This window comes from Hippocampus comes, unplaced genomic scaffold (genome assembly GCF_001891065.2).
Source record: "Hippocampus comes isolate QL1 unplaced genomic scaffold, H_comes_QL1_v1.1 scaffold57, whole genome shotgun sequence".
NCBI classification, from domain to species: domain Eukaryota; kingdom Metazoa; phylum Chordata; class Actinopteri; order Syngnathiformes; family Syngnathidae; genus Hippocampus; species Hippocampus comes.
In genome coordinates this window covers 774,993-787,546 of record NW_017805039.1, presented here as the reverse complement: position 1 = coordinate 787,546, position 12,554 = coordinate 774,993, and the positions used below count along the sequence as shown (strand labels likewise).

The 12,554-nt window shown below is 41.8% G+C and overlaps 2 protein-coding genes across 5 annotated transcripts in view; one reads left to right on the top strand and one right to left on the bottom strand.

Moving 5' to 3' along the window:
- Positions 1–1,119, bottom strand: part of rnf121 (ring finger protein 121) — a 6,998-nt gene extending 5,879 nt beyond the window's left edge. Inside the window, exon 1 of the mRNA XM_019864317.1 lies at positions 970–1,119. Within this exon, the coding sequence (XP_019719876.1) occupies positions 970–1,047 (78 nt within the window). The 5' untranslated portion in view covers positions 1,048–1,119. The remainder of the gene's footprint in view (positions 1–969) is intronic.
- Positions 668–12,450, top strand: rrm1 (ribonucleotide reductase M1 polypeptide). 4 transcript variants are annotated; one of them, XM_019864311.1, is made up of 20 exons: positions 668–773; positions 3,030–3,118; positions 3,192–3,369; positions 3,452–3,552; positions 4,289–4,348; positions 4,428–4,467; positions 4,549–4,711; positions 4,795–4,936; positions 5,064–5,147; positions 5,673–5,834; positions 5,922–6,001; positions 6,081–6,126; positions 8,546–8,701; positions 9,490–9,639; positions 9,716–9,937; positions 10,191–10,267; positions 10,359–10,494; positions 11,146–11,241; positions 11,336–11,524; positions 11,607–12,450. In XM_019864311.1, exons 3-20 carry the CDS (start codon positions 3,204–3,206, stop codon positions 11,796–11,798), a joined length of 2,262 nt encoding a protein of 753 aa, XP_019719870.1. In that variant the 5' UTR covers positions 668–773; positions 3,030–3,118; positions 3,192–3,203; the 3' UTR covers positions 11,799–12,450. The 4 variants fall into 4 exon arrangements, with proteins under 4 accessions (XP_019719870.1, XP_019719869.1, XP_019719872.1 ...); XM_019864310.1 differs by lacking the exon at positions 668–773 and adding an exon at positions 1,889–2,067; XM_019864313.1 differs by lacking the exons at positions 668–773; positions 6,081–6,126 and adding an exon at positions 1,889–2,067 and having other exon boundaries at positions 8,500–8,701.
- Positions 12,451–12,554: the final 104 nt, after the last annotated feature.

The following is a 12,554-nucleotide window of genomic DNA, read 5'->3' as shown; positions in this document are numbered from 1 at the left end:
AACTTAGCTTGTAGCAGACGTGCACATTTTCAGCATGACGTCTCTGATCCACTGGTAAAAGGACACTTTGATCCTCTCCTCTTTCATCTATAACTGCTTCAGACAACAAAGTGTATGCAGGAAAGTGGTGAAGATTGCACGACTATCTGTGTCCTATGTGTTGTGTTGTGTTATTTTTGTTATTTTGACTTCAAGATGGCGCCGCGTGAGTGGCTGCCTTTCCAGCAGCTCCTATATTTTGTTGTTCTTCTTCTTCCATTCATAACTTTGCTGCTGTGAATTGGGAATTTCTCCATTGCGAGACTAATAAAGGTTTTCTTATCTTATCTTATCTTATGTTAGTATGTGCTTCCATCCACAACACGATTTACAGGAGTTCTTTTATCCACCATGAAGGCCTGCCAGAGGAAAAAGGAATGACTTACCATCAAGTCCTGCCTTACCTTTCCGTGACTCATTCTCGACCGTCGTCAGACTGATATTCCGACTTAAGTGACATTTGGCCCTATTAGGTATGACACTCATGGCCACGCCTTTATGGCATTAAAACACATTACCTTTGACCCGCAGTAACCACGTCACAAATTAGGGACTGATGCCATTTTACTCTGCACTGTGTAAACGCAGCAGAACTCCAAAACTCAAAGCAAAAATAAACCTACTTCAATCAAGGACAGGAACCTGGGCCATCGAGCTGGCCTAGAAGCTACACATTGACTCCTTGTGTTGTTGCACGTTTCGCAAAAACGATTTATCGTCTGAAACGGGTTAAGGTGAGAAAGACAATGCAGAAGCACAGCACCCCTGTTAAGTAGAGAGCTTTAAAGAGAGAACAAATGCTGACGTTGGGCTAAACCGGAGCGCAGAAGCTAGCGCGGCGTTTTACTTGTTAGCAACTAGCTATCGGGAACTCAATCCACACCACCTGCTTGTAGGGTCACGATTACCCATATGGCAAGTTACACTCACCTGGATTGGTTCATCGTGATGCCCCGGTCCATGGTCGTGCTCCACTCCATCCACCTCGACCTCAAACACCCCGGCCATCTTCGCAGGGCTTCTTTATCTTTCCGGAGCCATTCGCAAGTAGGAACATGTCATACGGTCATTTCCGGTTTGTCTTTCCTGGTTTGGGTCTCAAAATAAAAGTTAACCAATCAGATTTGATCGTCTGCAAAACAAATTCACGTTGTTGTCTGAAAATCCTCATTAGAATTCAGTGAAATGTTAGCGCACATTTTATTTCCAACATTCTATTTGACAAAGTAAGGCAGCGTCATTTATATAGCACATTTCATACACTGGGCGACTCAATGTGTTTCACACAAGCAAGGAAACAACTACAAGCATTGACAAACCCAATTAATGGCCTTAAGAAGAAAAGCAGATAAAACAAAAGCATCTCACAAAAATTACTGAAAGAACAATACATTTACAACGTTTAAACACATTAACAGAAAAAGCTCAAAAAACATCGAAAAGGAAAGAAATACGAGTGTTCTCTAAAATAACTAAAATAAGAAAATTAATATTTTTTTGGGGGGGGGGGGGGGGGGGGGGGGGGGGAGCAAAGATTAAAACCTGGATTTAAAACTATCTACACTTGGGGCTGATGTCACTTACTGGCGGTGAATTCCATTATATTATTCCAAGTGCGACATTTGAACACGCTTTTTCATTCATAGCTTTCAAAGTTATCCTTCGAAGATTACTGTAGCATCACTTAGAATATAATTGTTTCAAGTCAAAACTTGTTGTTTGAGTATTCCCGCCACATTCAGACCGGAAAAACAAAACATAAGTTGTAAATGGCCCCCAATGGAGGATAGCGATTGGTTGAGAGGCCAACGAGAGTTTCATCTGATTGGCCAGACGGCCGACGCAATGCGGTCTAACTGGTCTGCAGCTTGTTGGCGCTTTCATTGTCAGATTCAACCGTAGAACTGCTGTAGAACCTCTGCAGTGTAAATAAAAACGTCTATCTTTAGCCATTTTCGAGGTTACTGCGAATACAAAACCAAGAGGCGCTGCCAGACGAAACTGTCAACATGCATGTGATCAAACGAGGTATTGTGGCTTGTTTAAACTTTTTATTTTGTAAATACACTATTGCGACGCATTAGGATGCGCCGGGTATTTCTTTTTAACTCTAAATAATGTATCAGTAATGTCTTAAATGTATCGAAACGTTTTTTTAACGTTTTAAGACTGCGATTGCCTTCACTGCTATTAGATGTGTACTGTAAAATGAACTGTGTTTTTGCACAAAGAAGCCTCACAAAGGCTTTTCTTCTGAACAACAATGCAACATTGTATTGCACTTTCAAATGTACGTGTTTGCTTTTTTATTTATTTTTCGTAAAATCATGGGACAACGTGTAAGGTTGTAAGGATAGTGCGGAATCTGTGATGGCGCGAAGTGGCGTTTGTCATTGTGGCTGGGTGGACAGGTGTTGTCACCTCACCCTTTATGAAAAATGAAGGACTTACATGCAATATTTGAGTTATTACAGAAATTAGACAAAAAAATTGAAAACCAACAGTTCATTTCTTTTTTCCTCTTCTTCTAGACGGCTAAAATTATTTCAGTAATGATTGTTGTTTGTTGAAACACTGCTTCAGCTCATAATTACAATTTAAAATCTGCTTTTGATAGAAGAGTGTTTTAACCATCACAAGTGAGACATCAACAAAGTCATACTGCACCTAAAAAGCTGATTAAAAACTTTGATTTACAAGTTTGTCATAAAGAGTGAGACAACAAAAAAATATTTTTGAGCGGTGCTGAAGAGCTTTTCGTTATTTTTTTGTGATATTAAGGTATCACGCACATTGCTACGATTACATGTACCCACAAGACAACTATAATTTACACCAGTACCTGTTTTGGGATTTTGTGCATTAATTATTTGAAAATTCAACAGGGGGTGGGGGCAGGAAGTGTCCTCCAATTCATGAATGACTCATATGCTGTAAATTATGCACTGGTGAATGAACTTGCCTCATGTTTTGTTTTTTTTCCTCCCCAGATGGACGCCAAGAGGCAGTTAGCTTTGATAAAATCACATCTCGCATCCTGAAGCTTTGCTATGGCCTCAATTTGGATTTTGTAGACCCTGTAAGTTCAAGTTATTGACCTAAAAAGTACCATATGTTCTATTTGTTTTAACTCCTACTCCCTGCGTCTGCAGACTGGGATCACAATGAAGGTGATCCAGGGTTTGTATAACGGCGTAAGCACTGTGGAGCTGGACACTCTGGCCGCAGAGACCGCCGCTACCCTGACTACCAAACATCCCGACTACGCCATCCTGGCAGCACGGATTGCCGTGTCTAACCTGCACAAGGAAACCAAGAAAGTCTTCAGTGGTAAGTTGCACAGGCATGGACAGAATGATGTGGTCGGGCCATAAAACAGGCAGCAATCGGGTTAACTTTTTTCTTTTTAAAGACGTGATGGAGGACCTGTATGCCTACATCAACCCAGTCAACAAGCGTCACCTCCCCATGATCTCGAAAGAGACACTCGACATTGTGCTGGAAAACAAAGCTGTAAGTTACTTTTGATAATAAATCAAGTCAGGCTTGCACATTGCGTGACGAAATAGTTTGGAATTGGCATGCTCTTTCGCCCTATGCCTGAATTCTTCAATAAGCGAGGTTAAAGCGCCTGGGATTCCCTCCCAAAAATGTTAATAAAAAAATATATATATTTAAAAAAAAAAAAAAAAAAAATCCGAATAGGTGAAGCCTCGGTTGCCACATCACAAATGACGCAACAATAAAGTTGCTCTTAAAATATTTTCAGAATCAATACAGTGAAAATTGTGTAAATTTTAAAGAATTAAGTATTACTTTTGATTAAAAATTGGTATATTCCAATAATGACGTTAATAAAAACAATTTACAAGAATAATGTCATGTTTTTTTTAACTGTAATATTACAAGAATTATGCAGTCATTTTGGAGTGAATTTTATGATGGAACAAACATGTAAAGAGGCCATTTTGTGAAAGTTAGACACTGACATGATCCCGATGTTGGGGAATTCCATCTTTATTCTTAGTTTATCACTATTGTCATCACATTGCAGTTCGTTTTTTAAAAATCTTATTTTACATTACATGTTTATATTCTTATTGAGGCTTTATCCTTCCAATTCTATGACTTCATTCTTTATCCTTGTATTTTTTATACTTTTTCAGAGTGACCCAAATACTTTGTGATTTTTTTTTTTTTTTTTGGGGGGGGTGTGATGAAGACTTGATTTATTCTTTTTATTTTGCAGCGTCTCAACTCTGCCATCATTTACGACAGAGACTTTTCGTACAACTTCTTTGGTTTCAAGGTGATTTCACTGGTTCATCACAAGAAATATTTCAAATCAACTTTCGGAGCCCGTATCTAATTTTCCCTTTTTGTCTTAGACTCTTGAGCGATCATACTTGTTGAAAATAAATGGCAAAGGTGAGTACCGCGTTTTGTCCACCCACCCCCAGTCATACTCAGGGTTATCTGATTTGTATTAACACAATTATGCTTGTGTAGTGGCTGAGAGACCCCAGCACATGCTAATGAGAGTGGCGGTGGGCATTCACAAAGGAGATATCGATGCCGCTATTGAGACTTACAACCTACTGTCAGAGAAATGGTTCACGCACGCCTCCCCGACTCTATTCAACGCTGGTACCAACAATCCACAACTGTCCAGGTAGGGACAACCGTGATCAAGGCAGCAGCCCAAATGTCGCGAAGAGTGAACTGAATTGACGTTTTTTTTTTTTTTTTAAACAGCTGTTTCCTGCTAGCGATAAAGGATGACAGCATCGATGGTATTTATGACACACTGAAGCATTGCGCCCTCATCTCTAAATCGGCGGGAGGCATCGGGTTGGCCGTCAGCTGCATCAGAGCTACCGGGAGCTACATTGCTGGGGTGAGGCTTTGCTTCACAAGTATACAGTAAAAGAGCTTCAATAAACGCGTACGATGTCGTTATAAGTGCTCTATAAATACAGTTGAGTTGAGTTATCCTCATTTCATAAAATACATTTTCATTTCAGACAAACGGCACTTCGAATGGGCTGGTTCCGATGCTCCGTGTTTACAACAACACGGCGCGCTATGTTGACCAAGGAGGCAATAAGGTCAGGGCAGCCATCTTTGGACTTCAAATCTGGCGAATCTATGTGATAAAACCTGAATAAACTGTACTTTCGGTGTTTTAAGTAGCATTCTTGCGCTCATGGACTCAAATTAAATGTGATGCAAAGTGGGCAGTTTTTTTTTTTTTTTTTTTAAATCCACACACCCCTTTTGTAAAGCCAGGTTTTTGTGAAGAGGGAAAATGTCATGCTTGCATTTATCTTCAGGTTTCAGTATACATTCCATTATTTTTCTTTGGCATTACTGTACTGGTACCCTTTAATGACCATATTAAAAAAAACACACACACACACACACACACACACACACACACACACACACACACACACACAACCCAACTATGGAAATCATCTTTTGCTGCTCACTTAGAGGAAGTTTTATCAGATAAGCACACTGACTTAATACATTTTGACCTTTTTTCCAAATTGTCAAACCTCAAAATAGAACCTAAGAGATTAACTAATCATTGTTAAAAAAAATAATAAAATCTTCCTTCATTTTTACAGAGACCCGGTGCATTCGCTGTCTACTTAGAGCCGTGGCATTTCGATGTATTTGACTTTCTGGAGTTAAAGAAGAACACGGGTAAAGAGGAGCAGAGGGCCAGAGACCTTTTCTTTGCTATGTGGATCCCAGACCTCTTCATGAAACGCGTAGAAAGCAATCAGGTTCGTAAAGTTTATTTTACACCGAATGATTATTCATTTGGTTGAAAGTGGTTCATAACTTACTTCACTTCTGTCTTGCTCTTTTAGGACTGGTCTCTCATGTGCCCCGATGAGTGTCCCGGTTTGGACGAGTGCTGGGGAGAAGAATTTGAGGAGCTCTACACAAGGTCGAGGAAGAAATCAGTTGATCAGCAATTCATTCTGCGGCATCAACATACTCACTCCTCAATCCTGTCCGTTCCTAAGATACGAGAAGGAGGGCCGGGCTAAGCGTGTGGTGAAGGCTCAGCAGGTGTGGTACGCCAAAAAAAAAAAAAAAAAATCCGAATAGGTGAAGCCTCGGTTGCCACATCACAAATGACGCAACAATAAAGTTGCTCTTAAAATATTTTCAGAATCAATACAGTGAAAATTGTGTAAATTTTAAAGAATTAAGAATTACTTTTGATTAAAAATTGGTATATTCCAATAATGACGTTAATAAAAACAATTTACAAGAATAATGTCATGTTTTTTTTAACTGTAATATTACAAGAATTATGCAGTCATTTTGGAGTGAATTTTATGATGGAACAAACATGTAAAGAGGCCATTTTGTGAAAGTTAGACACTGACATGATCCCGATGTTGGGGAATTCCATCTTTATTCTTAGTTTATCACTATTGTCATCACATTGCAGTTCGTTTTTTAAAAATCTTATTTTACATTACATGTTTATATTCTTATTGAGGCTTTATCCTTCCAATTCTATGACTTCATTCTTTATCCTTGTATTTTCTATACTTTTTCAGAGTGAGCCAAATACTTTGTGATTTTTTTTTTTTAAATTATTATTTTTTTGTGGGGGTGTGTGATGAAGACTTGATTTATTCTTTTTATTTTGCAGCGTCTCAACTCTGCCATCATTTACGACAGAGACTTTTCGTACAACTTCTTTGGTTTCAAGGTGATTTCACTGGTTCATCACAAGAAATATTTCAAATCAACTTTCGGAGCCCGTATCTAATTTTCCCTTTTTGTCTTAGACTCTTGAGCGATCATACTTGTTGAAAATAAATGGCAAAGGTGAGTACCGCGTTTTGTCCACCCACCCCCAGTCATACTCAGGGTTATCTGATTTGTATTAACACAATTATGCTTGTGTAGTGGCTGAGAGACCCCAGCACATGCTAATGAGAGTGGCGGTGGGCATTCACAAAGGAGATATCGATGCCGCTATTGAGACTTACAACCTACTGTCAGAGAAATGGTTCACGCACGCCTCCCCGACTCTATTCAACGCTGGTACCAACAATCCACAACTGTCCAGGTAGGGACAACCGTGATCAAGGCAGCAGCCCAAATGTCGCGAAGAGTGAACTGAATTGACGTTTTTTTTTTTTTTTTTAAACAGCTGTTTCCTGCTAGCGATAAAGGATGACAGCATCGATGGTATTTATGACACACTGAAGCATTGCGCCCTCATCTCTAAATCGGCGGGAGGCATCGGGTTGGCCGTCAGCTGCATCAGAGCTACCGGGAGCTACATTGCTGGGGTGAGGCTTTGCTTCACAAGTATACAGTAAAAGAGCTTCAATAAACGCGTACGATGTCGTTATAAGTGCTCTATAAATACAGTTGAGTTGAGTTATCCTCATTTCATAAAATACATTTTCATTTCAGACAAACGGCACTTCGAATGGGCTGGTTCCGATGCTCCGTGTTTACAACAACACGGCGCGCTATGTTGACCAAGGAGGCAATAAGGTCAGGGCAGCCATCTTTGGACTTCAAATCTGGCGAATCTATGTGATAAAACCTGAATAAACTGTACTTTCGGTGTTTTAAGTAGCATTCTTGCGCTCATGGACTCAAATTAAATGTGATGCAAAGTGGGCAGTAGTTTTTTTTTTTTTTTTTAAATCCACACACCCCTTTTGTAAAGCCAGGTTTTTGTGAAGAGGGAAAATGTCATGCTTGCATTTATCTTCAGGTTTCAGTATACATTCCATTATTTTTCTTTGGCATTACTGTACTGGTACCCTTTAATGACCATATTAAAAAAAACACACACACACACACACACACACACACACACACACAACCCAACTATGGAAATCATCTTTTGCTGCTCACTTAGAGGAAGTTTTATCAGATAAGCACACTGACTTAATACATTTTGACCTTTTTTCCAAATTGTCAAACCTCAAAATAGAACCTAAGAGATTAACTAATCATTGTTAAAAAAAATAATAAAATCTTCCTTCATTTTTACAGAGACCCGGTGCATTCGCTGTCTACTTAGAGCCGTGGCATTTCGATGTATTTGACTTTCTGGAGTTAAAGAAGAACACGGGTAAAGAGGAGCAGAGGGCCAGAGACCTTTTCTTTGCTATGTGGATCCCAGACCTCTTCATGAAACGCGTAGAAAGCAATCAGGTTCGTAAAGTTTATTTTACACCGAATGATTATTCATTTGGTTGAAAGTGGTTCATAACTTACTTCACTTCTGTCTTGCTCTTTTAGGACTGGTCTCTCATGTGCCCCGATGAGTGTCCCGGTTTGGACGAGTGCTGGGGAGAAGAATTTGAGGAGCTCTACACAAGGTCGAGGAAGAAATCAGTTGATCAGCAATTCATTCTGCGGCATCAACATACTCACTCCTCAATCCTGTCCGTTCCTAAGATACGAGAAGGAGGGCCGGGCTAAGCGTGTGGTGAAGGCTCAGCAGGTGTGGTACGCCATCATCGAGTCCCAGACTGAAACGGGCACTCCGTACATGCTGTACAAGGACGCTTGCAATGGGAAGAGCAACCAGCAGAACCTCGGGACCATCAAATCCAGCAATTTGTGCACCGAGATTGTCGAGTATACCAGTAAAGATGAGGTATGACGCGTGTTATAGTGATTCTGTCACGATGCGAGGTGGTGGAGGACGCCAAAAAGCAGGCAGGAGGGAGGAGCAGGGTGAACTTTACAAATTGTATTAACAAACACTGAGAAAACTTCAAACAGAACATAAACCTGAAGACAGCAAGAATCCAAAGTAACAAACAAAAACCCATGGCAGAAGCAAAAGACGAACAGGAACAGAATCACCAATAGAAAACAGTGACAGCAACAAACAGTGATCCGACACGGAGTGGTCGTGTCGGGAGTCCTTTTAAACAAACTAATGACACAATGACCAACAGGTGTGCAGCTGCAGGCGGAGCCCTACAGTGCCACCTGTTGGTCACAAACAGAACCATGACGGGACAAATGACACAATGACCAACAGGTGTGCAGCTGCAGGCGGAGCCCTACAGTGCCATCTGTTGGTCACAAACAGAACCATGGCAGATTCATTGGAAAAAAGATACAGCACAATTTTTTTGTGAATCGTTTTGCCAAGTGGTATGCCATGATTTTTAATTTTTTTCCCCCGATGTGAAATAAAAAAGGTTACGAAACACGAGACGGTAACAAGTACTACTGTACATATTTTGGTTTCAACTCTGAATATATGTAATTTTAGTGGGGCATCAATTATTTGCGTTTTATCACTATTTGCGACAGGGCTCAGCCGCCATGACTGTATTTGAAAGCACACGTTCCGAAGTTGACCCCGATGCCTGGAATCGCAAATTACAGGATGGATGCAATGCACTCGCGTAACCTCGTTTTCCAACACAGGTTGCAGTGTGCAACTTGGCTTCCATTGCCCTCAACATGTACGTCACCTCCGAGAAGACCTATGACTTCAAAAGGCTTGCGTCTGTCACCAAAGTCATCGTGAAGAACCTCAACAAGATCATTGACGTCAACTACTACCCCGTGCCCGAGGTACCCCTGCCATTCTCATTCGGCCATCACGATGACGCTTGTGTGCGGCGCTCAACCCTCTTCTCCACTCTCTTAGGCTGAGCGCTCGAACAAACGTCACCGGCCAATAGGAATTGGCGTTCAGGGCCTTGCTGATGCCTTCATCCTGATGCGTTACCCGTTTGAAAGCCGGGAAGCCCAGTTGCTCAACACCCAAATCTTCGAGACCATCTACTACGCCGCTTTGGAGGCCAGTTGCGAGCTAGCGGCTGAATTGGGGCCTTACGAAACCTACGCTGGTTCACCCGTTAGCAAGGGGGTGAGCCGCTTTATGTCTTACATCCATCCGACGTTCGTGGAATTTTTTTTGAGGCGGAGGCCGATCCTGATTTTGGACGGAGTAAAGTTCAGATTAATTGGTCGATTAATGTAAAAAAGAATTACGAATAAAGTAACTTTTTTTGTCCCTTAACATTTACAGCAATATCAATATTTGTTTCACTTAACTAACTCATGCCCTGGTTACAAAATGGCCGATCCAAACCTTCATGTTTTTATTTTTTGCTCCGCAGATACTCCAGTATGACATGTGGGGGCGAATCCCGACTGATTTGTGGGACTGGAGCGCCTTGAAGGAGAAAATAGCCAAGTAAGCAGTGGTGGTAACAACGCATGTTTTTGTGACTCACCACAGTCTCTGGGCTCACTCCGCTGCTCTTCCTTACCCGCGTGTTCTGCAGGCACGGCGTTAGAAACAGTTTGCTCTTGGCGCCCATGCCCACGGCCTCCACTGCTCAGATCCTCGGGAATAATGAGTCTATCGAGGCCTACACCAGCAATATCTACACCCGCAGAGTGCTCTCGGGGGAATTTCAGGTTAGCACTACCCACTCGTCATGGATGAAGTCACACAATTTCACATTTTTATTTTAAACCTGTCCTCTGATGTTCACTGAAAATCTCATATTTTCAAAGAAATAAGCATATGTTGGCACTGCCATTTGGCAACAAGAAACTGTTGAAATGAGTTTGCGGCGCTTAATTTAGACAACATTAGTGTTTGCTGCCATCTTGTGGCATATCGGTGACAAGAAAATCTGGCTACGTCCGAATTCGCAGGCTGCGTCCTCTGAAGGGCGCATTTTTGACCGCATGACGTCGCTTCCGGCGCAACTCGGCCGCACGTGGTTTCTAAATTTTAGAAAGACAATTCGCAGGCTTGGTCCTCAAGGTCTCCTCCTCATGTGACCTCCTGAGACCGCATAAACCGTGGCGACTTTGAACAGGCTTAATGTGAATTTTGAAACCACGTACGGTTGAGTCGCACCGGAAGTGATGTCATGCGGCCAAAAAAAATAAAAATGCGGCCTTCGGAGGACGTAGCCTGTGAATTTGGACACAGCCTATGTTGAAGTAAGTTCAGTTAGACGTACCATGTGCTTTGTTTCCTTTTTTCAAATTCATTTTAGTATCTTACTCACCAATGCAAACCCCCGGTCGCTGTGCTGTGCATTGTCTCTTCGGCAGATTGTCAATCCTCACCTGCTGAAGGACCTCACAGAGCGAGGACTGTGGAACGATGACATGAAGAACCAACTGATTGCTCAGAATGGCTCCATCCAGGTCGCCGTCACATTTACGACAACCCGATGGAATTAAGATATCTCTTACCGATCCGGTAGTCGAATTTGGTCTTCACATATTTATTCTAAAACAGGCCATTGAGGAAATCCCAGCTGATCTGAAGCAGTTGTACAAAACCGTGTGGGAGATCTCTCAAAAAACCGTCTTGAAAATGGCAGCCGACCGCGGCGCCTACATTGACCAGAGCCAGTCGCTGAACATCCACATTGCCGAGCCCAACTACGGCAAACTGAGCAGCATGCACTTCTACGGCTGGAAGTTGGTGAGTCATACCAATGACAACGTGTCCGCAAACCGAGCCCCCCCCCCCCGACGTAACTTAACCATCTTGTTTTGGCGTGCAGGGCCTTAAAACGGGCATGTACTACCTGAGGACGAAGCCCGCAGCCAACCCCATCCAATTCACCCTCAACAAAGAGAAGCTAAAAGAAGCTCAGACGACGAAGTGTTCGGGGGAGGAGAGCAAAGAGCGCAACATGGCCACCCTGGTGTGTTCGCTAGCCAATAAAGACGAGTGTCTGATGTGTGGCTCCTAGCTGAATCACTACACGAGCGCGCAAAATTTCCATTTTTGCCATAACAGGTTTGTAAATACTATGTACTTGCGTTATGTACTTGCTTCGAAGTTATTTAATATTCGCTGGGATTATCAGTTATGTTGTACAGTGTATCATATGGAACAATAGAATGCAATTTTTGTACACTTTGTGGTGTGTTTTTAGACAGTGTATCCCTCATAAATTAACTTTTTAAATGCACCAAATATAACAATTTTGACACTAATACGATCGCAGGAATGATTTCCAGAGACCTCATTAGGCACATCTGCACAATCTAATGATATCTGGATACATGACCTTTAAAAAAAAAAATCCTTTACAGGGATAATGTTACTCAGTTCTGATTGTTCGAGACATTATAATTCAGTGTTTATTTTAGCACTTGCTCTGTAGTATGCGGTGGTAGAGCTGCAGAATGTAACTAAATAGAAAACCTTGGAACGTGAAATATGCTGCGGTGCGACAACACATTGTATTTTACCTTACTGAAACCAGTAAACATTCAGGGGCTTGACAGGAATCATAGTTTGGATCGTGTGACGGCATGCAGTAATTCATTGTCACGCATGTATGTTCTTAATATGTCTCTGCACGAGATTCATGCTGCTTGGTTGTTTTTCCCACTGTGGAGTCTCCCACAACAGACACAAATAAACGTGACATGAACGACATTGCAGTTGTGTGGTTGCTTGAGTTACCAGACAGGGAAAGCAAGATCCAAACAACACCGGC

Coding starts and splice junctions, on each gene's coding strand:
- rrm1 (XM_019864313.1), top strand. Junction 4,712..4,794: donor AACAATCCACAACTGTCCAG/GTAGGGACAACC, acceptor TTTTTTAAACAG/CTGTTTCCTGCTAGCGATAA. Junction 9,640..9,715: donor ACTACTACCCCGTGCCCGAG/GTACCCCTGCCA, acceptor CCACTCTCTTAG/GCTGAGCGCTCGAACAAACG.